The 13844-nt window shown below is 44.6% G+C and overlaps 1 protein-coding gene across 4 annotated transcripts in view; it reads right to left on the reverse strand.

The window, feature by feature from the left end:
- The window catches only part of L3MBTL3 (L3MBTL histone methyl-lysine binding protein 3), a 77843-nt gene extending 64405 nt beyond the window's left edge, over nt 1-13438 (reverse strand). Inside the window, exons 1-2 of one of the 4 annotated variants that reach the window (XM_021540729.3) lie at nt 13362-13438; nt 3428-3539 (exon numbers count right to left, since the gene is read on the reverse strand). In XM_021540729.3, the coding sequence (XP_021396404.2) occupies nt 3428-3539; nt 13362-13438 (189 nt within the window). Of the gene's footprint in view, nt 1-3427; nt 3540-11976; nt 12060-13022; nt 13093-13130; nt 13157-13361 lie in introns of those variants that run through there. The other 3 variants (XM_021540728.3, XM_021540732.3, XM_021540730.3) reach the window with 3 other exon arrangements.
- Nucleotides 13439-13844: the final 406 nt, after the last annotated feature.

The raw sequence follows: 13844 nt of genomic DNA on the forward strand, positions 1-13844 counted from the left end.
CAGACACTCTAATCTATTACCAGGCTGTAAAAATAGAACATTTTTAGTTTAAGTATCTTGCTATTACAGTGCTTTCACCAGATTCTTCAAGTATATTTCAATGTAAATACATAACAATGGTTTAATACCTTTAGTAGAACAAGTCTATTACAATTTTTGAAAGATACACACAAGCTTACAATAAGTAACTGCTACGTAAGTTATTTATTCATGTAAGGTCATTTATTCATGCAAGTTTTTATTCATGTAAGGCCATTTTCTTTAGGTTCAGGACACATTAGTAAAATACTCTGCGACAAGAAGAGTTCAGGTAAATAATCCTCATGGACCCTATTCTGAGAATTCCACAAAGAACATAACATATTTTCCATGATCACATTTACAGTTTCAAGTGATTAGTAATTTTTAACCATTTTAGCCATCACTATTTAGAAGCAGTCCTGAAATATGAGTCATTATAATTATAACAAAAAGTCCTTAGTATTTTAACAGCTCAAATTGTTTTTTGTATCTGTGTGAACACCTAGTGTCATTGAATCTTGATGTTCCCCAGTACAGTGATCTTCTTGGGCTAATTCTGCATTGTTAGAAAACATTCTTCCTTCAGTCAGTCAAAATGGCTCCATTTCCATTTCAGACCTTTCATTCATTTGATCCCTTGCTTTTGTATCTAACAAAATGCAAACAAGCAAACAAACCCCCAAATAATAACCCAAAAAGGAGCTGCCTGGCCAACACCCTGCATATTTCACCATTCCAGGTGGACTACTATTGCATTTCTGAATGCACCTCCCCTAATGCTTGGACCAAAGAAAAAAATCTCAGTACAAAACACAAATATGTTTGTTTCCAAATTCAAACAAATCAATTTAAAAAAAATAATAAAGAGCAGCCTTAAAATTAAGCTCATGCTTTCCTGAAAAGGACATAGTTAATAATCTTCTGTATGATTTCTTGAAGTTACCCTGAGCTACCTCCCAGCTCCTTTCCCTCACTTTACATGGAAAGTTTCCCATGCTTCTACTCATTAGTGACTCTAACTTTGCTTCAGTTTTGTATGACATAGGGCAACCACAACTGAAAAAAGCACAAACCAGTGATTTATATGAGATTATATTTTCCTGCACTGTTCCCTTTTGTATTGCTCAAATATTGCAATACTATGGTTCCCTTTTACACAATGTTGCATATTAAAATAAAAGAAACTTTTAAAGCCTGGACTTAAAAATACAGAACTGGTCAGGGATGTGGATGTCCATCAGAGCATTGGCTATCATCATCACTATGACATGATGAAGTCTGAAATCCTGAAAGAAGCCAGAGAAACAAACAATGAAAGAGCACCACTGGACTTCAGAAGAGGCAGAGATCTGCTTGGCAGGATTGTACAGAAGACTATTTTAAAGGGTAAATAGGCCCAAGAAACCTGTCTCTCTCTCCAAGGACTTCACACCAAGAGAATGAGGCATGTCAATGTACAACTAGTTAGGCAAATGTGGATGAAAGCCATCATGAATGAATCATGGACTCCTGACTCAGCTCAAAAAGGAAAAGGAGCTAAGCAGAACGTGGAAAAAGAAACTTCACAGACAACGTATGTAATGATATTGCTGTAGTATACAGCCATGGAATTAAGAAATCCAAAACTCAGCCAGAGAAATGAACTAGCAAAGGCAACAAGAAAGGCTTCTCTATGAGTACAGGCAGGAAATGCAAATTATGAAACTGCAGGGAATGGCTGATGGCAGGGTTGCTGGTTTATCTAGACCTCAATAAGCTGAAGAAGATGGGCCAACAAGATGCCATGAAGGTCCACTAAAGCAGGCACCTGAGACAGAGCATCTCTGTGCACTAGTTCAGATCAGGGGCTGACTATCAGAGCAGCTTTGCAGAAAACCTGTGAGCTGAATGCGAGTCAAAAATGTTCCCTGGCAGCAAAGGTGGCCAGGAGCACCCCAGGCTGCCTGAGCAAGAGGGCAGCCAGAAGGACAGGGGAACACACCATTCTCCTCTAGTGAATACTGATGAGAGCATGGGCAGGCTGCTGGGTCTGCTAGGAATCTTTCTACATGAAAGGCACTCCCATACTGCAGCAAGTCCACCAAACCAGGTACTGGCTGGACTGCAGCAGATGACATTCAAGGAGCTGAGTGAATCCATTTGCTCAGTCTTAAGAACAGAAGGAGAGATTTTACTGCTGTCTTCCAGCAGTTAATGGGAGGATATGGAGGGGATGGAGCCAGGTTCTTCTCGGATGTGCACGGGAGAAGGACAAGAGGCAGCAGGCATAAGCTACAAAAGGAGAAAAATTCCAACAAAGTATCCATAAAAAAAAAAAAATTACTATGAGTGTAGACAATGCTGGAACAAGCTGCCCAGAGACATTGTGGTATCTCCAGCCATGCAGATAACCATATCCTGAGCAACCTGATCTAACCCACCCTGAAGTCTGGGGTACTCAGTCTGCATGGCAGCCTGAAGTCCTCCGCAAAGAAAACTATTCTGTAAATTAATTCTACTGTTCTGAGACTAAAATTGAAAATTCAAACAAACCCACAAAGCAAACAAACAAACTACCTAACACCAACACGAAAACATATTCACAACATGTATGTCCCAAATTTCAAACATTTTAAAAATTTTTACTTCAACAAGAGAAATCCTACCAGGCATCAAAAGATAAAAAGTTGTTTTAAATGCCACATATTTTCTTGTGAGATTCCTTTCAATCATAAACTACAAGTAAAATACATTAGTTTGAATTATACAAAAATATTGACATTAATCAAGAGGAAATAGGCACAAGACAGTGTCTAATATCAAAATTGCAAGCATAGCAAAGGACACCTTCTGATGACAGATAAATAAACTGAAAACAAAAGAGTTATGATTTACTTCAGGAAACTCAACCAGTGTGAAAAATGTAAGCAAAATTACTACTCCAATATAATTCAAATTTCTAAACTGCAACCAGCTCAGAAGCACTGACTTTACTGATCTCTGTAGGCACCTACATGACAAAAGCATGGCAAAAATAAACTATTTTTAGAAATAAAAAGACCTAAGAATATAAGACCATGACAGTCAATGACAGTATTAAAATTCTTAGTGAGACAGTAATATAATGCTCTAAGTGGACTGCATTTTCACACTTTTGAGATTTCTTTGGGATTTTGTGCATTTGATTAATTCTGTCTGTATAGTGAGGCAGTGCTAATTTATGCCTTCCTACGGGGATGATGGCTGTCTGTGCCAGCACCACAAACTGAATCAAGAAACTCCAGAGCTAAAACCTAACAGGCTACAGTCTCTTAACTCAGAACTGCAGATTCATGTTTTATTCATAAAAGCAGATACCTACACACCAGCTTTTCAAATACATCTTTTTGTAATTTATTATTTTTATTGAAAAAATTACATCTCTTACCTTTAGGTCACTTCCTGGCAAAGTACCTATGCCATCCTTCCAGTCCATTGCACTAAATACATCAAACTCCTGACCATTTCCACTAGATGCAGATTCATTCATGATGCATGTACTGGAAAAAAAAAAAAAAAAGTTATCTGAAAATTCTGTAAGTGGTTTAATGCTTGTATCACCAGATATTTCTTCTAATGCATTTCACAGATTTGTATCAAATGCTTCCCTCTGCACACTGGCCACGTGGACAACTGATGACAAAGGTGATAATATACATGATGTAATAAAAGTAAGGGGAAATCTTTCTGAAACTTTGAAAATAATACTTGTTTCACAGACTAGGAGGCAATGGAGCTGTACTGGAGAGAAAAGAAAAATTTCAAACTGCAAATAAATTGACACAAGGAAAACATGTCAAGTACACTTAAAAACATGTGTTCTAGGAAAGGCAAGACATGACTGCATGCCTCTAATAAATACATTAAGCACTGATTAACAGAACTGTGTTTCCTTAATACTGGATAGCATGCTGATGTGAATGCTTTCCCTAGGTTCAAATTAAAATTTCAAAATGAATTTGAAACTGTCAGTTTCCTGACAGAGGTCTGACTCAGGACACTTGAATATTTTTTATCTGTTTCCATACAGATAAATTTTGAATTGCATTTATTAAAACTTATTTCCATGTAGAGAAGCACATATATACACCAGAGAAACCTACTGCTTTGCAAGAATTTACTTTACCGGATCCCTCTGTTTCCGAACAGTGAGAGAAGTTAATATTTACCTCCATATGCAAGAAATAATGCATCTGGACATCCCTCTCTGTGATAAAAAATTTGACAAGCAACAGAAGTGCATTGCACTTGCCTCTGACCCCTGGCTTCAGCTCACCTGCCACAAAAACACCATCAGTTGCACTGAACTGTAAGTGTTTCTAGCAGCCAGTTGTGAGCACCACCAACTTCTTCCTTTCCACTTCTCACAAACCCAGCAATCCTTAAATCTGTGGCCTGGCAGCACCTAATTTACTATTTGTGCAATGTGTAATCTGACTTATTAATTTTGTTTCTGAAGAACGGCTGCACTATTCCTAGCAGCTGAAATAAAGTGTGGCAAAATTAGCTGTCATTGTTCATGAACTATTAGCAAAACCTCACCACTTTTGAAATTTGCACTTTCTGAACTTTTTGCAATGTAAACTCTCTGAACTTTTAAATGAACACTTTCTAAGCCTCATACCCCATATGCAAACTTTTGCTGCAAGTATCAATACTTGAAATTCAAATAGACAGAGAATTTCCTCAGAGTTTAACCCTGTTTTCTAAAATGTAATTTCTAACTTAGGTGCCACTCTGAATCTGCAAATACTCTCTGGAGATCTTGACTTTTCACAAAAAAACAAACAAACCCCCAAAAAAACACAAAAACAAAACAAACAAAAACACCAAACAACCAAAAAGGTGTTATTTGTTCACTCTGATAACAAAAAAAGTTGCAAACCAAGCAGAAGTAAACTCAGGTCATATAAAAGCATTTTATTGAAAGGCTGAGGGGAAAAACACTTAGCTTAGTTGCATGAAAAACAATTGAATTTACATTGTATTAATCAGAAAAATAGTATCAATCACTGTAACATCACCACTACAAACACATACTAGTTTGGTTTGGGGTACATAATCTGAACTCCCTTTCATTTCTCCTTGGTTTCGTCTTCATTTCTAGCATAAGTCTTTAAAATCCTAAGCAACTCACTCCATGAGTTCTTTCATTACACTACATCAACTACACAGTTATCAACAAGATAACAGGAGCTGGACCTCAGTCAGTATCCACTGCTAAGAGTAAAAGCCTTTGCATTCTCCTTTATTTCATATGATAGGCGGGGTTCAAAGAATGCTTTTTTGAGCAAACTTCACATCTTTCACATGACAAGTTTGAAGTAAGAACGAAATGGTTCAATGTGTCTTTTCCTTTCCCTTTAAGTAATTCTCTGCGAGAAAATATTGAAAACCGTAACAAAAACATACAAAAATTAATTTTAAAAACCATCAATAAATCTAAACAAATTCAGTGCAAACTGAGAAATTCCCCAAAGCCATAGATCTCATCTTTTATAATCACAGGCAAAATCCACCACCCTACCTCAGGGCAAGCTCCTGCAACACAACTTGGAATCTCTGCTTGATCTGAGCACCAAGTACCACTGCAAACCAATTCAAGCAGGCTTCACCAAACTGAATTACAGCACAGTGGCAGAGGCACAGGCCTTTCCTCAAGAATACAAACTACTCCTGCTAAGGAGTAGCTGAAAAACGGGATCTCTCCAGGCACCCGTGAAGTTTTAAGGACACAAAACATGCTGGTTCAAGCACATTGGTGGAACAAGCTCCCCAGGATTAGTCTGGCTAAGCAAACACAAAGCTATGTTCTGCATTAACTGAAGTCTCTAAATAATTTTAAATTATCATTCTATTTAGAAGACACTTCACTCAACTCTCCTGTGGTTTATTACAGAAAATATGCTCCAATGATTTCTGTGGAAGGTATGATAGAAGCTGGGAAAAGACTTGGAAGGCTGTGGAGAAATGCTACCTCTCAGCAGCTGCTGAGAGCAGGGAGCATCGGACAGCACAGCTGCTCCATCAGATGCTGTTATCTCCCTTAGTGCCACTCCCATTACTGACATGAAAATTACTTGGGGGCTGGAAAACTGAAAGAGTCTAGCCTACTTAGGCAGGGAGTAAACCATGAAAGGTAATGAAAAATTTGGAACAGAAATGTTCAGGGCATACTTGTCTCAAGAAAACATACAAATTCTGACTTAATTGCACATAAGAAACTTTCCTCAGGTAATAAACTGCAATAATGATACATTCTGAAGATGTCTAAAGACATTCATTATTGCTTTCCTTTTGAAATTAACTGAACGTCAAAGGCACAATCTGTGTATGTTTCACATTCTGCAGCCTTCAGAAGTGTTTTTGGTGGGAATGAAAAGGTCACAGAGCAACGCTGCGAGAAATTAATTTACAAAAAGGAAACATTTTTAACAAAGTATCTGTTTCCAGATTTGCCGAGTTTGAACAGATGAAAGTAGGCCTTTATCCCTCTTCTAATGATAGTAAGAAACAAGATACAGACCAGTAAAATTGTTACAGCACTGAGGTACTAAAAAAGGAAGAACTCATTGCAAGAGCTACATCTAAATCTCAGAACAAAGAAAACTAAAGAATGTCTTATCTACTCCTTTAATGTTTTGTTTTTAAAGCTCTGATGTAGTTCTCTGAACTAGTATAACTCCTTCTATAATGATTTCATCTGGTATCATTGCTGCTGCTGCACTGCCAGAAAAGTAGTAAAAATACTAGATGAATAAGGGACCTGCCAGTGAATGCCATCTAATGTGAAGGAAAGGACATAATAGTAAGTACTTGGAGCAGTCATCTTCTAAAAGCATCTCCAAAATCTGCCTTTAGGGATGGAACTATCTTGGTCCTGACAGCCTTAAGAGAAGTGTGCTGCATATTAATATTTCAACATTAGATTTGTTTCAGACATATGTAATAAAGCCATTAAAATAAACAAGCTCATTTAATAAGATTAAGACACATCCTTTAGAAAAACCTTAAATTTTACCTATAGGTTCAACAATAAATGTGTACCTCACAGAAGGGATACTTACTGAGAATAACAGCACTAAAAATTGGATGGTTTAATCTGGTGAGAGACTGTCTAAAGATATAAAGGAAAGAAGCAGGACAGAATATGCCAATTAGACTTACAAGTAGTTTTTGAAGTAATTATAGGGTTATGTAGTGAATACATCAGAAAGTAGTAATAGGAGTCTTTCTTCCACTCAGTACTTTAAAAAACTACCTGACCCCTACCCGAATTTTTAACATCTAAGCTGCTAACTGTGAAATGCCTGTATGATTTCTAATCAGTGCAGTCAACTCAATACTGGTCACTGGGCAGCAGAAAGAGCTCAGCAGTAAAGTCACCATCATCGTTGCAAGGCTGGTATAACATGTCTGCAGTAATTTGCCATTTCTTCTTATGCATCTCTCTGTATTTCTGAGGATTTCTGTAGCTGCCTTGACAAGACAGCCTAGCAGATTTGCCCCATACTGATCCTCTCCCCAACTGACAGCTCCTATGAGGAGACCCAAAACTGGGAACACAGAGCCAGAGAAGATCACAGCAAGTGACACCAAGAGTGAGTTCCAAGAGAAAAAAAGATCCCAAGAGAGACAATATCCTTCTGCAGGCAAGCCATGCTCCCTCTTCCCCACTGGAGTGGGTGACACTAGCATTGATGGATGTTCAGAAATAAAGGCAACAGGTTAGCATTTTTGTCCTAATACTGTATACATTTACTTTAGACATCTCCAAGGCTGCCTGGTGTAGAACTCATGAGCTAAAAGGACACATTTTCTCATACCCAGTAAATAAGGAAAACAAAGTGGATCTGAAGGAAACAACTCAGTGTACCAGAGCTGCAAATACACCAACTTCTAGACACCAGGACAAGTATCCACTTGGCTTAGTTTTATTTAACATGTAAGAATGTGAATATTACCAGCACTGACTTGTTAAGCTCCCAAAGCCACATGAAGCAAAATTACTCCTTGCAATGTAAATTCCCTATATTTGACAACAGTAGTGATTTTGAGCTTCATGACACCAAAAGCAAAGCCAATTGACTATAAACCACTGGAGTGAGCCCTGCTTCTCTCTTCACAGTCCTCTCTTTGAGCTGGGCACACCTCATACTTGTCTCTTTCTCACCCTTCATATTTTTGCACCAGACTTTTCACTTACAGAAAAACAACCACAAGAGGAACAGTGCAGGAAATGGTAAAATTCTTTGATGCTACCCACCACATTTTAATATGTGTTTTTTCTTGTATTGTTTAAAGGTTTAATTATTTAAATATTTCATTAAAATAAATATTTTCAGATGCCCATTTTCCTCAAAAAATCTTATTTTTCATTGTTTGGAAACTACTAGTTCTGCCATGTTTCTATTCTCTGTATCAAAAAGTTGAGTAAATTTCACTATTTTGCCTGTTGCTCATGAAGTTTATTACAAGCAACATATTTTAAAGATCAGAAATAGCTTTAAAGATCAGACACAGCATTAAATTCTTTGCCACTCAAAGGTTGTAAGAGGAAAAGGACCAGAGTTCTTATTGATGATGTTCCCTTAGCATTTTTTACTCTTATTTTACCCACTGCTACTCTTCTGACTACTACGTGCTCCAAGGCTACTGTGTATGTTCACTCCTGCTTCCCAATATTTTGGCTTTAAACCTTTTTTTCCCTACAGGAAGAATCTAGCCACAAAAGCATTAAAAAATACTCTGAAACCTGGGTCTGGACCAGCACTTAAAGGAGGTTCCTGCTGTCCTCATCCGAGTCTGCAAGGTAACGCAGTTATTGCTGCACCATTGCTGGAGACTGGGTAACAATTACACACAGCCTTCATCTACTGCCTCATTTTCAAACAGACACACATTTCAAACAGCCTCATTTTCCACAAGACACTACAACAATAGTTATCCAATACCAAAGCTATTCTGTCATCTAATGAAACTTACCATGTTTATAAACAGCCTGTACCTCACACTAGAAAAGCATTTCCTCTGCAAAGCTTTCATGGTCCCCTTATTTGTTATTGTCTGTGCAGGCCTCAGTGGAGATTTAACAAGATTTGTATACAACAACTTTGAAAAAGACTTTCCTATGTCTTAAATTCTCTTAATTGCTTGAACCAGGCACAGAAAGTTACAAAAAACTTCTCTGTTTATTTGTTCCTTCTTCCTTCCCCTATGCAGACACCGCCTGCACCGAATCTTCACACCTCCTATCACCTGACCTGTTTCAAATTGTTATTTCCTACCCAAAGTTAATACAATATACATCTGAGCATCTCTTTTGTCTGACTCATGCCCTTCTCTTCCTCATCTGCCAGTTATTATCACATCCCATAAGCTCTGCTGTTCATAAACAATTAGTTCACCTTTTCTAGCTCCTAAACACATGCAGCGGGAGGCATTTATAGACTCTCCCTTCTCCCCCATTCATAAAGAGCTGCTGGCATCTCCCATTGTGATGAGTGGTCCTACTACTGGAGCACTAACAAGCTATATGACTACACACTTTCTTCAGTAAGCATCATGCCAGCTCATCACTGATTCCTTACACCCATCACTCACAATCTATCATCCTCCTTACCAGCAGTATCAAAAAACAGACAAGATAAAATTGAACAGCCCACTAAAACTTAACCATCTCTCTTCACAGAACAGGTGATGTCAAAAAAAAAAAAAAACCCACAAAAACTCAACAAGTTATTAGAGGAAAAGAAGTCATCACAAGTTATTGAAACTTTTAAAGTAATACTCCAAAAAAAACCTCAGTAAACTGAAAAGATACGCCAGAGTTTATTACCATTGGCCAACTGACAACAAAGACCATCTGAGACGATTGCTTCAGCCGCCTTCACTAGAGCACCAGTTCAGGAGATCACAGCCAAAGCTGCTGAAGTCTCACCAGGAAATAACGCCTACCCGGCACCACCCGGATAGAAGTGGAAAGCTCTGCTGCCTTCAGCCACTACATTCAGGGAGTTTCTCTCGTACAGATGTTCATCACAGAGACTTCTGGGAACATGGTAGCCTTCTTGGTAAAAAGCATTGGCTCCTGAACAGCTTTAAGATTTGCACTAAGAAAACTGTGTTACAATGCTGAGCACAGACATTTCCAAAAATGACATAGGCTAAACTTTTTATATCATGAGCCTTATTTATGCTCACCACCTGATTTTTGGCACCCACGACTGAGCATCCATTCATGAGTAGAAAAAGCAAAGATATCAGTCCAGTGCCACTCAACTATACGGAAGAAATAAAGAAAATAGAACAAAACTGAAAACGTAACTCCTGCTGCCTTTCGCTGTAAAGCTTTTACACTGCGCTGCTAGAGCACAGGTAATTAAAAGACATGGAAGAGGCCGTGACCCTCACGCCCCGGGGGAAGCTGCCGCATCTCCAGGGGCCTCGCAACGCGCGCACCGCTCCTCAAGCCGAAAAACCCCGGGGGCTCGAGCCGCGCTCCGGAACGGGACAAGCGGCACGGCCGCAGAGCGCGCCCCGCGCCGCTCCCGCGCAGGCCGTGCCCCGGCGGTCCCGGCAGCGCCCGCCCGGAGCCGCCCGCGCCGCTCCCCGCCCGGCGCGGCGGAGCGCGGCGGCGGCCGGAACGCTGCGGCGAGGCCCGGCGGGCGCGGCCGCCGCTCCCCGCGCCGGCAGCCCGCGGCCTACCAGCAGAGGTCCCTCCTTGGCCAGTTTTGCGGCGTGTTTTTGCTGCACTTGAAACTTTCTGGAGAAAACCCGGGCTCAGGTCCGCGTCTTCCCCAGGCTCGGGCAGAACCGCCGAGACAAAAGCGCCCGCCCCGCTCCTCGGGAGGAGCGCTCGGGGAAAGCGGTTCTCGAGTGTCTCCGTTTCCCTCCCGAATTTGCCTTTTTATCCTTCGCCCCCGCCCCGGGCAATTAAACCGAGCGGGGGAAGAGTGCCCCCCTGCCCCGGCGAGGGGGCGGCGGTGGGGGCGAGCGAGGTGCGGGCGGGGGTGGGAGAGGAACTGGGTGTTAAGTGTTCCTGAGGAAGTTGCACAACGAGAGAGGGACTCTGCTTGTTTACCGGGTCCCTCGCTTTTTTTTTTTTTCCTTCCCGCCCCCCCCCCCCTTTCGCCTCCACCCCCCGGGACCGGGATCCGGGAAAAGGAGGTTGCCTCCGAGTGAAAGGAAAAAAAATTTTAAAAAATGTTACCTTCTCCTCCCTCCTCCCCTCCCCCAGCGCGGAGGAAAAGGAGGAGGAGGAGGGGGGCGAGCTCTCTTTTTTCTAGGGGGCTGCGGGGACTCGCTACTCGGCCGCTCGCAGGCGATGTCCGGGCATCCCTCGGCAGAGAAGTCACCCCTTCCCGCGGGAGGGGCCGGCACACGCCGCCTCCCCGGAGGGCTCGCCCCCGCCCGGCCCCGCAGCCGCCAGCGCCCGGCCCCGCGCTGCAACTTTTTCTCTCACGCTCTCGCGTGCGCCCGCTCCGACGGGGAGGGGGGAAAACCAAGGGGGTGGGGAGCGAGCGCCGCTGCGGCCCCGACGCGGCGCCCCCCGCCCCGGGCGCTCTAGCCCCGGCAGCCTCTCCGAAGCCCCGGCCGGGGGCGGGCGGCCGCTCCGCGGGAGCGCCTTCCCGTCGGCCGCCGCTCCCTCCCCCCCTCCGAAAAAAAAAATCGCTTTCCGCCCCCCCCCCCCCCCCCACCGAAAAAACACCGCCCCACACGCGCTAGCGAGAACAAGTGTGCCTATATCCTGTTGTTATATGCACCGGCTGCGGAGACGGGGAGGGAGAGACGGGCGTGTGCGCGGGGGGCCGCTCCCCCACCCCGGCCGCACTTCAGGCGAGAGCGCGCAACTTAACAGAAAAGCCGCGTCCTATTCCTTGCCCCTGCCTGCCCCCCCCGCTCCCTGCCCCCGTCGTCGGCAAAATACGCACTCACGTGTATGTGCGCTCACTCACACCGCCGGCACCCCGGGGCCAGCCCCCGGCAGCCCCTCGAGGCCGGCCCGCGGAGCCGGCGGCGGTGACAGGCGCCGGCCCCCGCCGCCGCACGCAGCCCGAAGCGGGCAGGGGCCGTTCCCCCGCCGCCTCACATGTCTGCCGCAGCGAGCGCGGCGCACGCACCGCACAGAGGCAGGAACTGAGCACTCGAGCAAAAGACTTTTTTTTTCGTCTCTTAAAAAAAAAAAAAAATTGCTACAAGCTTGCCTTTTTTTTTTTTTTTTTTTTTGTATGTGTATGTGTGTGCAAACTTTCCCCAAAATGGCGGAAATTGGGAGATGGTTATATTTTAAATATCTCTCGCACACAATCACACAAAGTGCAGGAGCGACGGAAAATACAAACTCTCTGCTGCGCGCTGGTAGAGGCCTTCGCACACGGGGACCCACGGCACATTCAACCGGTATATCCCGGCAGCCGCCACCTCTCGCCGCTTCCGACCAAAAAACCCTTTTTCGCACCCCTCTCCGCTGCGCATTGCCCCCTCGCAGCCCGCACTTCTCCCCGTCCTTCAGCCTGTGCGAACAAAGAGCCGGGGCTGCGGAGGGGGGGCTCGGGTGGCAGCGAGCCCCCTCCCTCCGCTCCGCTCCCTCCCCGCCCGGCGCTCACATGCACACCCGTGCCCCCCCACCTTCTCCCCCCGCCGCCCGGCCGCGGCACCCGCATCACATTGTTCCCAACAGCACGGCGGTGCCCCGTAAGTGTCATTAAATGCAGCCAACTGACAAGCTCATTGGTGGGGCAAGTCTGCAAAATGTCTCTCCCCTTCCCTTCCCCCTCCCTTTGGAACCCACTCCCCCCCCCCCAAAAAAAAAAAGAAGGGCCCCCACAAACACATTTCCACAGCTCCCTCCCCCGTGTATATATATATGTACATACACATACGTGCGTGCGTGCCTGTGTATGTATATAAATATACAGCGCATATATATATACATGTACTCCCTTCATGTGTTTGGGAAGAGAAAAAGAAATACCAGGCACCTCTCTCTTTCTTTTGTTCCTCTTTCACACTCGTACACTTATGATTTAGTGAGATCCCCGGTGCCCCGGCCGCTCCCCAGCCACTTGCGAGTCACTTGCCCACTTTACCCGGCATTAACTTCCATCCTTTCTGCTCGAGGTGGTCGGGGAGAAGCCCCCCTCCCCTTCCCCAGATACGTTTCGTAAGGGAGGGAGAGGAGGTGCGTCTCTCCCTTTATCTCTCAGGCTCTCTCTAACTTTCATCCTCACCTAGGGGGAAAATTAAAACCCGTCACCAGCCTTTGCCATCGCGGCTCCCTAAACGGCTTGCGGATCAGATCGGAACCCGCCGCTCCTTACCCCCCCAAATTCTCTCTTTCTCCGTCTCTCGAGTAGTCCTGACAAATATGGTCCAGGGCTGCGGGCACAGTGAGCATGCGCCCGCGGAGCCAGGGCTGGGGAAAGGGGAAACTGCCGCCGCCGCCGCCGCCGCGGCTCCTCTTCCTCCCTCGCCTGCGCTGCCGCTGCGCCCCGGCCGCCCGCGGCCGGCACCCGGCAGCCGCCAGCGGCGGCGGGCATCGCCCTCGCCGAAAACGCGGCTGCCGACGAGGGCTCCGGCGGAGGTGCATCCTCCCCCTGATTTACTGCCGACGCTGGAGGAATAATAAGGAGACTTGTGCAGCAGTCGCGCGCTATTTTGGGCGCTTTCAAAAATAACGCCTTGCACTTTTCGGGGAGGGGGAGGTCCGGTCCTCGGGGGTCCTGCCAGGTCCTGCTAAGGTTGGGTGGTGGGCGCCGGGGAACCGGGGAAAGCCTGTCTGTGGCTCCTCTGCGCAGAACAGA

Source organism: Lonchura striata, chromosome 3 (genome assembly GCF_046129695.1).
Source record: "Lonchura striata isolate bLonStr1 chromosome 3, bLonStr1.mat, whole genome shotgun sequence".
Classification (NCBI taxonomy): domain Eukaryota; kingdom Metazoa; phylum Chordata; class Aves; order Passeriformes; family Estrildidae; genus Lonchura; species Lonchura striata.